The sequence below is a fragment of the Dromiciops gliroides genome, chromosome 1 (genome assembly GCF_019393635.1).
Source record: "Dromiciops gliroides isolate mDroGli1 chromosome 1, mDroGli1.pri, whole genome shotgun sequence".
NCBI classification, from domain to species: Eukaryota; Metazoa; Chordata; class Mammalia; order Microbiotheria; family Microbiotheriidae; genus Dromiciops; species Dromiciops gliroides.
Genome location: NC_057861.1, coordinates 424939642 through 424952693, shown reverse-complemented (window position 1 = coordinate 424952693; position 13052 = coordinate 424939642). Strand labels below are relative to the sequence as shown.

At 42.6% G+C, this 13052-nt stretch overlaps 1 protein-coding gene across 5 annotated transcripts in view; it reads right to left on the bottom strand.

The window, feature by feature from the left end:
- Positions 1 to 752: 752 nt before the first annotated feature.
- The window catches only part of MAST4 (microtubule associated serine/threonine kinase family member 4), an 808011-nt gene continuing 795711 nt past the window's right edge, over positions 753 to 13052 (bottom strand). For all 5 annotated transcript variants that reach the window (XM_043988945.1, XM_043988953.1, XM_043988971.1 and 2 more), the window contains 3 exons: positions 9971 to 10107; positions 8328 to 8509; positions 753 to 7106 (listed from right to left, as the gene is read on the bottom strand). In XM_043988945.1, the coding sequence (XP_043844880.1) occupies positions 3232 to 7106; positions 8328 to 8509; positions 9971 to 10107 (4194 nt within the window). In that variant the 3' untranslated portion in view covers positions 753 to 3231. The remainder of the gene's footprint in view (positions 7107 to 8327; positions 8510 to 9970; positions 10108 to 13052) is intronic.

Below are 13052 nucleotides of genomic sequence, written 5' to 3'. Positions count from 1 at the left end.
GGTTAAGTGACTTGCCCAGGGTCACACAGCTAGTAAGTGTCAAGTGTCTGAGGCTAGATTTGAACTCAGGTCCTCCTGAATCCAAAGCCAGTGCTTTATCCACTGTACCACCTAGCTGCCTCCTTAAATTTTAAAATATAAACTTCCAGAGGTTTGTATTGGATCATTTCATAGACTGTAAGATCCTGTATTTCTAGCACCTCGCACATTCCCTGGCACACAGTAAGAGCTTAACAAATGCTTGACGATTGTTTGGTGGATGATGAGATTAGCTTTGTTAGGTACATTCTGGATATGTCTGTAACATCCTGGGTAAATTCTTTAGTGTGAGACCTGAATTACTTTACTGCATACCACCAAAAAAAAAAAAAACCCACAAAAGGATTAGTACCATAATTCTTCCCAAGAGCGTAGCTTTTCTTTAAGCAGGATATAAGCTATGTAACTGTTCTCATAGATGCTAAAACTGATCATGACCAAGAATGTATTATTTCATCTTGGAATTCTTTCTTGTTCTCAGAAAATGAATTGTGTGGGGGGGAGAATTTAAAACAAATATCCCAATGAACTATTTCTTGGTTAGTTATTTGTTCTTTTGGCAGCCTTACTGCTGCTGGTAAAATAAATTTATAGAATCCTAGAACTACGATTAACAACTTCTTTTATATTGAGCAACTTTCTTTCCTTAGGGGGGAGGGTGATGGTCAGGAAAGAGAAGGGAGTAAGAACCTACCAGTCTTTATCTTTTCATGCTAAATTTTTATTTCAATGTTATGCAACTGCATAAGTATAAATATTTGTTCAATATACAACAATTATGACATCCATAAGGAATTTCTTCCAGAAAATCAGACTGCAAACACTTTATTGCACAGAACCTAACAAACTTTTTTTTTAAGCTGGCAAATCTACAGCTAGGAGTACTACCAAGGAGCACATCTTACAATCACACAAAGACTGACCAGATAGAACACAGCAGGAGGATTTCTACCAGCTGATTAGAGAGTTTCACACCAACAAACAGGTATTACATGAACACAACCCCATTGTACTCATTACTCATCCAAAATGCAAAACCAGATTTGGCAGAAATGATGATAACACACTATACAAAATATACATAAAAAGGATATCATTGTAAACAAGCAGCTAATTGTGCTTTAAAGGAAACAATAGGACAGTTAAAATGCAAGGGCTGTAAACTATGAAATACCTCCTTGATCGAAGCTTCATGATGTCTGAGTGCATTAGTATTGGGGTGATGATCGTCAAACACAGATATATACTGCAAATGTTGAGACCAGTATTCAAAATCAGTAAAAAAAAATGAAAAATGTTTGTTTCCTTTACAAGTGTCAAAGGGAGGATGGGAAATGGCCATGCCCTATGAAAAATTAAGGGGAGGGAAAGTGTTTCTTTTTCTTTCTATTAGCATTTCATTAGAATGAGGCAAAACCCAAAGAACTAATTGGATCATATTTTTGTTTTAGGAGCCCTGTTCACAACCTGGCCAGACAAACACACTTCAGGCTCAAGATTATACTGTGCTTAGAACCTGGATAAAGTAAAAAATCCCCATCAGGGATAGAGGGCTTGATTACTTCTTGGTGGGCATACGCCTTAGTAGGGGAGAAAAAGGAGCAGAAATATTGTGATGTCGATCCCAAGCATCTTAAAAATACTTATCTGTGTTGATTTTCCCTTAGTGCCTTAGTACTTGTTTCATCAAGTGCTTTTCCCTCAGAAAGAAAAAAAAAAAGACAGAACAGAACAAAACAAAGTACGTCAGCACTAAAATCATCTGACAAATTCTACATGTTCCACAGTATATAAAATTTAAATAAGGCTTAGCAAAAGTAAAAAGGACAGTCACATTCAAGCACCAAATAGCTCCAGCAAGGTCTCTTTGTTACAAAAATGCTGCTTTTTATTAATAATACAGTATTTACTTTTTTGCATACAAATAAAGAGATCATGTTATGAAATGTATGGAGCTACCCAATGCATTTAGAGACGAATGTGAAACCCAGGATTACTTGCTAAAAACAGCAAGCTTTATCTATAACATAAGGCCCCCACTATGTATTAAAATGGATCTGATGTCCTGGTTATCTCTATTTATGACATGATGCTAAAACCACTTTTTCCTTTTTTTGCCCAAAAATGTCAAACTCGAAAAAAGTGCTACAATTCATGAAACTGATTACTCAAACCTAAATACTTGAGGGGGTTTAAGTCATCGTCTTTTCTTCTTATACTAGAGCAGGGCAGATATGGGAGGACAACACATGTGCTTCTTATACATAAGACTCACAGCATAAAGGCCTGAGTTTAAGAGCTGAAAGAAAAAAAAAATGAAAGGATTACAGCAGAAATTAAGCTGATGAGTATTTATAGTCCCAGCGCCACGTGAGGTGAAGGCCCAAGACATATACCAACAGACCAAAAGTGAACAACTGGTCTTTCAGACACTTGGACCTGGGATCAAAAGGCCTTGCTAGGACATTCATGAAATAAAAATGGTAGGCCCCGTGAGTCCAGGCCTATCCTAACTGAGGCAGATTTTAAATGCAGTGATCAAGTTACATTTTAAATTAGATCTGGAAATATAGGTAGCCAGATACAGTACTATCAAAATCTGATTAAAAATACACATAAAAATTCACGAACTGCTGTATTTATGATTTTTTTGCCTTTAACTCTTAGAATACTTTAACTTGTAAAAATGTAGCCTTGAACTATTGTTTTAAACCATAGACCAAAACTGTGTTTTGTGTATATGTGTGTGAGGGCATATGCCCCAGTTTTAGTAATTTTGCTTCTTTCCTACATTATGGTAAGTAAGTGGCAAAGCAACAATTTGTTTAACAAAAAAGTTGTAGTAAACAACGCAATCAGCAGCAAAGTGTATATTCTACATTCAAAAACCAAACACACTGCTAGATATTTACAGAGAACATCTTTTTTCCTCAACAACTCTCAACTGTAAAGGTATTTTTGTACAAATACTATAATGGTAACAGTTTTACCGGTTACAATTGGGAAGGCATATGGAAAAAGGTCCTCTCTATCTCTTTGTCCACCCTTCTCCTCCTCTTCCTCCTCTTCCTCCTCCCAAAGCTCTGCCTGGCGAACAATCCCATTTGGTGCTGGTTTTTTGAAGGTCGTCAGGACATAGTTAACAACATCCAATCCGAGTCTCCACAGTCCTGCCTCCTGGGTCCTGCCCCATTAGGAAGCCTTTTTGTGGGGGCTGCTCCGCAAAGCTTCTTTCCCTCGTCGCTGGCGTACCACAAAGTCCTTTTCAGAAGAAGAGGCTACAAGGCGGTCAGTGTTTGTAGCTGACCTGGGAATGTCTTTTCCTACATTCTGTTTCCTGGAAGCCAGAGTTTGGGCCTGGGTTGTGGTGGTCATGGAGAGGGCCCTGTCCAGGGTCCTGACTTCCCCCCTGAGGTGTGAATCAGGGTGGTGGGCCTCCAGGGCACCTGCTGTGCTACTGAAGGATGGCAATGAATCACTCTTGGTCATTTGTGTTCTCCCATCTGCCCCAGACCCTGGCTTCCTAAAGTCCCTGGTGCTAGGAGCTGATGGTTCTGCCTGGCTCATGTTTGTCTTGGCAGAAGGGGTGTCCCCAGCCAGTGAAGAGGTCTCCAGGATGCCTGACTTAGACTCAGGGAAACTGGATGAGGAGCTCAGAGTCTTCTCTGAGGGGGCAGTCGAGTGCAAGGAACTCTGCCCGGTGGCTGACGGAGAACGCTTCATCCCACCCTGTTTGCTGGTTTCCATCAACTGCTTCTGTGAAGGTGGAGCTTTCCCTTTGGGCTCTGAGGAGCTCTTCCCTGCTCCAGCTGGCTTCTCCCCACCTTTAACCTTGGCCTCGCAGTTCGCCAATGAAAGATTGTGCTCCAGTTTCCCACAGTCAGGTAGAACATAAAGTGCGTCAGTGCATTTTTTCCCTTCTGGCTTCTTGTCTGCCATGTTGGCCAAGGGACCTGGGCCCTTGTCAGTCTGCTTGCAGGTGGCCGAGGGACTTGGGTTTTTGTCAGTCTGCTTGCACAGAGAGGGAGTGTCTTTCACAGTGGATGGCTTGGGGTGCTTCAGGGGCAGGGGCTGTTTTTCTGGGACCATGGAAACCTTCTGTTCTGCCAGCTCAATTGAGCCAGTGGGGTCCTGCCTCTGTGAATGGACCGCCGGGGTGCTGCTATTACATAGGGATTTCAACTTGTTGTCAAGGGTAGTGCCGCCCTCTGTCTGGCACGAAGGCGTTGGCCCACCTTGGGAGTCAGGGGTTCTGTCCCCCTGCACACCCTCATTGTTCAGTTTCCTTTGGGAGCCAGAGATGAAGGGAAAGGTCTCCGGCACAGTTCTGCTGGTGCTTTTCACCTCTTTGCTAGTGCTGCTGGGGGCCTGCAGGGCAGCCTCTTTCTCCTTGGCAGCTCCCACACACTGTTTCTGGGATGCCACCATTCTTTCCGAGGGTTTAGACTTTGGAGGGCAAGCCTCAGGTGCAGGCTTGAGCTTGTGGCCGCTGCCTTCTGCCTGGGCTGCAGCAGGCTTGACGGGAGCATCAGGAAGGCCCGTGGGCACCTCTGACGCACAGGTCCTAGAGACAGGCTCCTTAACTGAAGGGAGAATTGGTGAACTGAGCTGCTGCCTGGTCACTGCACCAGGGGGGTCCTTGGAGGCCAGTGAAGGCTGGGGGCTGCTGACCTGTTTCTGAAAAGTTGAGTCTTTCCTTTCCACTTCTTTGGGACTGTCCTTCTGTAATGATGGAAAGCCCAGGGCTTTTTCATTCTTGGTGTTACTGACTCCTGGCAGCTGGCCAGACCTTTTTGAGAGAGAAGCCTCAGGCTTCAGGTCCACACTGGTTTTCTGCTTGCTCACCTCCCTCTCACCAGGAATCCTAGAGGAGCGAGTGTCCTCTCTGGCCAGCGGCTTGGTTATTTCTTTACCTTCTTTGAGATCAGCTTTGCCACCAGCACCCCTAAGTTTCTCCACTGCACGTGGCTGAGTGGGAAAGTCTGGGCTGGGTCTGACTCCAGAAGCACTGTTTCCAAAGCTGCTAGCTTTTGGAGCGTCCAGGGTCAAATGCTCCATAAAGGATTCTCGGGCGACCTCTGCCCTCACCACCGTCAGCGGCTCGCTGCTTCTCGAGGTCGGTGGGTACTTCCCAGAGGATTCCTTGTGGTTCTGCCTCTCTCTTCCAGGGTTATTATCAGGACTGAGGAACGCTGGGGGAGCTGCTGGTTTGGGGCCAGTCGTGGCATTCTGACCAGGGGAGGAAAGGAGTTTGGCCTCCACAGCTGGGTGGTCCCACCGTTTGTCCTCTCTCTTATGACTGCTTTCACTGATGGGGGCAGGGTTTCTTACAGCTGAATGGGAGACCCTTCTCTCCTTTTCCAGTTCTGGGGCTGCTGGTGTGCTTGAGAATCCCTTGCTCGGTTGCTGAAATCGGGGTTCTAGAAGGTAGGATTTGTTCATCTTTAAGCAACTCACTGGGGGCTCCTTCTGACTGGCAGCTTCGCCCTTCGTGGAACTCACAGACAGAACGGGTCCCGTGTCACTACTGAGATGATGGGTCTCCGTAGAAGCCAGTGACGGCCCTTCTGTCTTGGAAGCCTGAGGCCCTGATAATAAAGCGATGTCTAAAGTGCCTTCAATAGGCTTGAGGCAAGAAACAGACCTGCCTTCCAGTTTATATTCTGATGGACTTTTCCTGACTGGGGATTCAGGAGGAATCAAGGTGGACTTCTCCACCCCACTCTCTGCTCGACCAGCCAGAGCCTTGAGAGGAACAAACGCCGTAGAACTGATCTGCACCCCGTGGGTGCTGCCGATGACCACCCGGCTTTCTGAGATGGGAGTGGGGTCCTGCTGCACATTTATAGACCTGGTGGCATTCAGCTGTAGGCATTCATGGACATTTGATGTCAGCTTGGGCTTCAGCACTGAACCCAGGCCGTCATCTTTCTCCTCAAAGGTCATCTTCTTCCGAAGGTAATCGATATTTGTGAGCTTGCCATCGAATTTTTCAAACTTGCTGAATTCTTTGGGCTGGCTGGCCTTCTCGGCACCATCCCCTCTCCCGCCAGCCATTCTCTCTGCCGGGTGTGTGAGCATGTCCTGCAGCAGGCACGGAGGAGGCATCCTCTTGTAGTCGTGAGAGCCCAGGCTATGCTCACTGAGGGTGAGTCTGTGGCAGGCTACCTGGGCGTCCCCATCGCTGGGCTTCACACCGGCTGCATTCTTGTGAAGCAGGCCGCTGACTGACAGGGATGACAACGATGTCGTCTCCTGCATTGCTGCTCTATTCTCAAAATTACTGGATCTCTCTAAAGCCTTCTGATATGTTTTCTTCTCTCTCTCTTCCAGTCTCAAGGTCGTGAGGTTTTCCAAATCGCTGCATGGTTCATGGGATTTCTGCAGGGGTTCTGGCTTCTCAGGGAAGTCTTGTTTCTTCGTCACCACCTTGGCTTTGAGTTTCTCTCTGTCTAGCTCGTCCACAGACTCCTGCCTTCCCAGCTTTCTTGAGATGGGGCGTTTCAGGCAGCCTTGTTCCACAGGCCTGGCTCGGGTGAGGGAAGGGGCATCACACACGTTCTCCTCTAGGCTCTGGAGCGTCGTGTCTCTTTGAGACTGCTCCCGCTGCACCTCTTCCTGAGTCACCTCCAGACTATGTTTACGAGAACAGAGATGCTTCTTGTCACTGCTGTAGGAAGGAGAAAGTTTTTCTTCAGACTGGACTCTCTTGAGCAGGGGGGACCTTGGTGGCTCAGCACTCTTGGGCCTCACGATGTGTCTGACGATCGTGGGTGGGGAATGCATTTTGCTGGGAAAGGCCTGTACAATCTTGGAATTGCCAAGAGAGTGTCCTAGCAAGGGGGACGGTGACCGCTGAGGGGAGGGGGGCTGTGGGGTTGGAGAAGGTGTCCTGGCCAATGGGGAAAGCGGAATGCTGCCCGCTGATTTACGTCTCCCTGACCGGTATCTCTGTCCACTGAGTTTGGGTGCCAAGCCATGGAGAGTGCTGGGCCTGATGTGCCCAGAACCAGCTGGAGAATTGGGGGCACTGGAACTTGGAGAGCTGCTCTGGGAAGAATTAGTACCTGTGGGCATAAAAAGCAAAGACCTCATGAGAACCAAAAGCTCATTTTTCTTTTCCATGTCTCTGTTCTGCAGAGCATTCTGGGTACATGGTAGATGAACTAGTTATAGATTTAGCTACTCTAATTAAAACACTATTTTCTAATTTTTAAGCTAAACCTGTTTATGCCTAAGATATAACACACTATTTTCAGTAGCTTGATAATGTTCATTATGTCAAAAACAATTTATCAATTTCTTTTGTTTTCACATCACCTATGATTCCCATATATAAGAAATTCCCCTCAATTAATGCAAGCCAGACCCTTCTCTGCAACTGTTAGCACCTCCCCTTCCCAGACTCCACTCCCAAACCCACAAACAGCAATCCTTTTTGACTAGGGACTTAATTTTTTTTTATTTTTTAAAATAATAAACATTTTAATTTAAAGTTTTGAGTTCCAAATTCTATCCCTCCTTTCCTTCTTACCCTTTCCCCTCTCGGAGGCAATAAACAATCAGATATAGGCTATTCATGTGCATTTTTATAAACATGATCATATTAATGACTAGGGATTTTAACAAGAAGAAAAAAAGGTTTGTCAAAACCAATCAACTCATCCAAAAAGTCTAATATAATATGTACTGTTCCAGACCCATAATCCCCCACCTCTGTAAAGGCCCGCTATTATTTTAGTAATTACTTTAATTATTTTTAAATATCTTATTTTGCATCATGATTCTGCTTAGCTCACTATCTTTGGTGACACGGAAGGGCCTATTTAATCCATCTCCTAAAAGATCATGCATATATGTGCATAGAAATTATATTTATTTTATATAATGATATACTTATTACATATTATATTTCATATAATATAAATAAATTATACAATATAAAAATAAAATCTCTCTATATTAAACAAATATTAAAAATTGTCACATGTAATTGGGGAAATATTATATATATATACATACATATGTATATATATATATTTCCCCAATTATTTATTATATATGTGTATAATTGTATATACATATACACATATATTTTCCCCAATTATATGTAACAACAATTTTTAACATTTAAAAAAAAAATTTGAGTCTCAAATTCTCTTCCTCCCCTCTCATTGAGGAAGGCAAGCAATTTGATACAGATTATACAAGATCATGCTTTCTTAATAGTGGGCAAGCTGAAGACTAGGTTTCCAAGCATCTTTTCTTATTTCGAAAGGGAAACTCACCAGATGGAAAATCTGGAGTGGAACGGTAGCTTGGGGTAGGTGATCGGGGAGACAAGCTATGAGTTGGGGACCCGGGGAGGCTCTCTCCAGATGAAAGAGAACGGTTTAAACAGGAGAAACTTCGGCTAGTGTGGAGTAAAGGCGAAGGCTGTTTAGCTAGTTTTTTGAAGAGGGATCTCCGCCTGTAGAGGAAATAGCACCAAATATGTCAGAAGACTTTGGGAGACAAATTCTCAACAAATTTTACTCCTGCCCCTGTATCCAAAAGAAGCAAGTTAATAGAAGGGGAAGAGGTTGAGGGTGAATCAGTGAGGGGGATACCATAGTCATGGTGGAGAATTAGGGGCTATTTTCATTTCTAAAAAGCGTTTTAAGATTTGAAACAAGCTGTTAAGGGGAAGAAGAATTATGGCCTCTTTAAAACAATGTATATATAGCACAGATTTCACAGTCTAGTTCATAAACATTCTACATTTAAGAAGGGATGTGGAGAAAATGAAACTGTTAAATACATTCAATTACTTATTTATTTGTTCGTTTTGTTAAAAGGGCATCCTTTGCTTCTGGGCACATATCCAAAAATATAAAGAGGCACAATTTAATTAAGAAATACTGCAAAGTAAATCCCCACAGAAAGAAAAGCCATTATCTCTACATGAGTAAATGTCTTTGATGGGATTACCTTGGGTGGGAGCTTTATCCAATGCCCCGTGCTTCCTTTGCATTGGGCAGCACTCAAGCATGTGTAATAACAAGACAGGTTGTACATTTAAGTAGAAAAAATTGGGGAAGGAAGCTTATCACAGCAGAGCCCCTCTGGGATGGGGCCTGGCAGCCCTGTGGCAAACCTAGGCCATGCTTATTTGGGGCTCCTTAATGCAACAGGTACAGATGGAAATGCTCTGTCCATGCAGCTCAGCATTTGTCACAATATCAACCTTTGGATCCCCCATTTTTGATGTGTTTAAATGGGAAATTTCCCCTCCTGTCCTTAAAATGCTTATATCTCAAGTGAGAGGCAGGGTGGCAAGGGGCTGGATCTGTGCTTTCCTTGGCATGGGGAACTCCTGGGTGAAGAAACTCCCCTCAATCAATGCCCATCAGCACCTTCTATGCTAGTCCTGAGAGGTTTCCAAGAACACAGAGCAATCAGGGGACTTGCTCAGGATCACATAGGCTGTCAGGTGTGGGACTTGAACCCAGAAGGACTACTTGGCTTTGAGGATAGTACCCTATCCACTGGCGCCACCAGGTGGCTCAGTGGATAGAGCACCAGGCCTGGAGTCAGGAGATTCAAATCTGGCCTCAGATACTTTCCTAGTGGTATAACCCTAAGCAAATCAGTTAACTCCTATTGGACTGAATTTCCTTATTTATAAAATGGGAGTAATAATAGCACCTGTCTCTCAGGGTTGTTGTGAGGAAAAATATGAGATGATAACTATGAAAGGTTCAACACGGTGCTGGTACAAAGTGTCTTATAAGTCATTATACATTATAGAAATGTTAGCTATTATTTGTGAATTTTATTGGGGGAAGGGAAGAGAGTAGAGGAAGGATCACAAAAAAGGAAGTATATATCACATTCATAACCCTCCCCCTCAAAAAAGGATGGACTGCACAAAATAAAAAACTGGACTAACCTTTCTAGACTTTCTTTCTTTTTGGTCTTCTTACTCCGTCTTACCATCCGGCTCTTGTAGCTATTTCTTCGAGCTGGGCCTGTTTTGATTGATGTGTTTTCAAAAGGAGTTGTGGTGATTGACACCTTATTTCCACTCTACCCGAAGAAAAAAAAAAAAGGGAGAGAAGATATTTAAGAGTAATTCAGTGACTCAACCAGACTAGTTTGAAGACAATAAATGTACATATATGGCACATAAGTCTTAGCAAAACATTTGAATCACTGAAGACAACAGAGCATTGTTTTGTTTTGTTTTGAATATGAGAGAGAAAAAAATAAAATCTCATTGAAAAAATAATAAATTTGAATTTAACACAGGATACCATACACTACACAAATTGAGTAGAGGGGAAATAATAATGGCAACACTATTATGAGATAGTTGATACAATCTGCCTAGTGATTCCATTTTCCTGTCCCACCTTCCCTGGGTCCATTAGCACTTTCTCTGCCTTTTACCCACCCCCTAATCCCTTGTACAGAAGTCAAGAATTCTCAAATTCTTAAATTAAATTTTTTTTAAAGAAAAGACTTTCTTCTGTCTTAGCAAAATATCCTTGCTTGGTGGTGAAGTCTCTGCTAAAGCCGGCAGGTATGAGAGACAGTCTCTCTGTAACTAGACCACCAACTGAGAGTTAATTGTATATTTCTACTGGATTAATCAGTTCTATAATAAAAAGGCTTTCACAAGGCTAAGGGACCAGGAGAAGGCCTGCCTCAGTGTAAAACTTTGCAGCATGGGGTTGTGCCTTGGTACGGCAATACCAGCATCCTTCTTTAGCATCTTCATAGCCCAAGAGAGAGCTACGCTTCTACAAGGGGAGAGATGCTGATGAATATTCTGAAGACTCCAGCTATTTAAGGAGAAAGACACAAATGCTTTCAGACTTGTTACAAAAGCCACATGAATTGATTATCTAAAGAAAGAACTACACTAGCGTCTCATACGTCATGACAAATTGACTTAATTGTTGCATCCATTTTGGTTGGACATTGCTTGCACACTTAATTATTTATTATATTGTTGGGTAAATTGTGCGTGGATATTTAAATACCATTACATTCAAAATGAAGAGAGATGTAGTATACTGAATTTTGTGAATAATATGTGTACATATACTATGACTTGCTAACTAGGAAGAAATATGATTTAGAAGAAAAAATGGTTCTAATTGAGAATTTATGTCTTTGTGTATCAATCAATTAGTAACATTTTATTAAGTGCCCACTACAAGCTAGGGGGATTTTATAGATAAATAGATAGATATACACAGATATGTAATATTATACATAATATATTGTATGTCTATATAGGTATATGGATTTATATGGACATGCACAATATATTTTATATACATATAATATATTGTGTATACATACACACACAGAGTGGTCCAAAGGTTATGAAGAGGTTTAAATGTTTAATAACTCCTTTTTTTTTGTTTTAAATTTATAATACCATAGCATCATATACAGTATACATAGGAAATGAATTTACAGTGTGTGAAAAAGCAAATCTCATAAATGGCAAAAAAATAAAGAAAAAATAATTTTCAAAGAGTTATTAAAACATCATGACTTTTGGCCCAGCCTGTTTACCCACATATATGTATGCATAGTGTATGTGTGTGTGATAGAGAGAGAAAATAATGGGGTTTTGGGACTCTCAGAGACCCCCTCATTCGAGGGCCTAACTGCCTGATCTTTAAACACTGGCCCAGGGGGCAGCTAGGTGGTACAGTGGATAGAGCACCGGCTCTGGAGTCAGGAGGACCTGAGTTCAAATCCAGCCTCAGACACTTGACACTTACCACTTGTGTGACCCTGGACAAGTCACTTAACCCCAACTGCCTCACCAAAAAAACAAAAACAAAAAATAAGATTGGCCCAGAGTCAGCCAAGTGGGACCTGGGACAGTGAATGGGGATTAAAACCACACCCACCTGAAAGCCTTGTTCCTGCCAGAGGATCTGTTCTCTGGGCTCTGAAATCAGCACACACTGTGTTGAACCACCCTCAAATCCAGTGAACCAACAGATCTGAATGATGCTAGCCAATTAGCTTTAAGCAGTGTGTCAGGGCCACCTCTCTGCCTTCCCTCAGAGAGTTTATGCTTGCTTATCCCTCTCTTGGCCCAGGAACTTGGAGAGAGCAGACATGGCCCATTTTCTCTCTCCTCCCCTAGATCCTAGTTAGGCTTTCCTGACTTTCAGAGACATGTGCACTCTAATTGTCCATAAACTTGGGACAGAAATAGGGTGTCCACATATAATTTTACTTGCAGAGCGAGAAAGTGAGAGAGAGAGTGAGAGAGAGAGAGAGAGCGAGAGCGAGAGAGAGAGATTATTTGTATATATGCAGAAAGTGAAGAAGTCTTTGCATGCAGAGATTTTGCTTTTTACTGAGTAGTTACAGCATGTTCAAAGTTAAGTAAATAAATATATGGGCAAAGAGATTTGCAAGGGGGCAAGAAGGAAGGTAGAGCAAGAGAACCCTAACACCTAAAGAATCAGGAGAGGTCTCTTGTAGGCAGTGGCATTTGAGCTAAGTCCCAAAGAGAGCTAGAGATTCCAAGAATTAGTGGATTGCAGATAAAGTATTCTAGGCATTAGGAGAGGGAGGGAAAAGCTTGCATAAGAATATGGAGGTGGGAGAAAGGATGTTATGTACAAATTATAGTAAGTAAACCAAAGAAATTTCAGTAGCAGAAGGAAACTGGAGAACCACTATCTTTGAGATAAGAAGAAACCCTTGGGGCAGCTAGGTGGTACCATAGCACACAGAGTGCTGGGTCTAGAGTTTGGAAGACTCATCTTCCTGAGATCAATCTGGTCTCAGACACTTAATAGTTGTGTGACCCTGGGAAAGTCACTTAACCCTGTTTGCCTTAGTTTTCTCATCCAGAAAATGAGCTGGAAAAAGAAATGACAAACTGCTCCAGTATCTTTTGCCAAGAAAACCTCAAATAGGGTCATGAAAACTTGGAAATGACTGAAAAATGACTGAACAACAAAAACAAGGAGGAAAACCCAGATCCAATA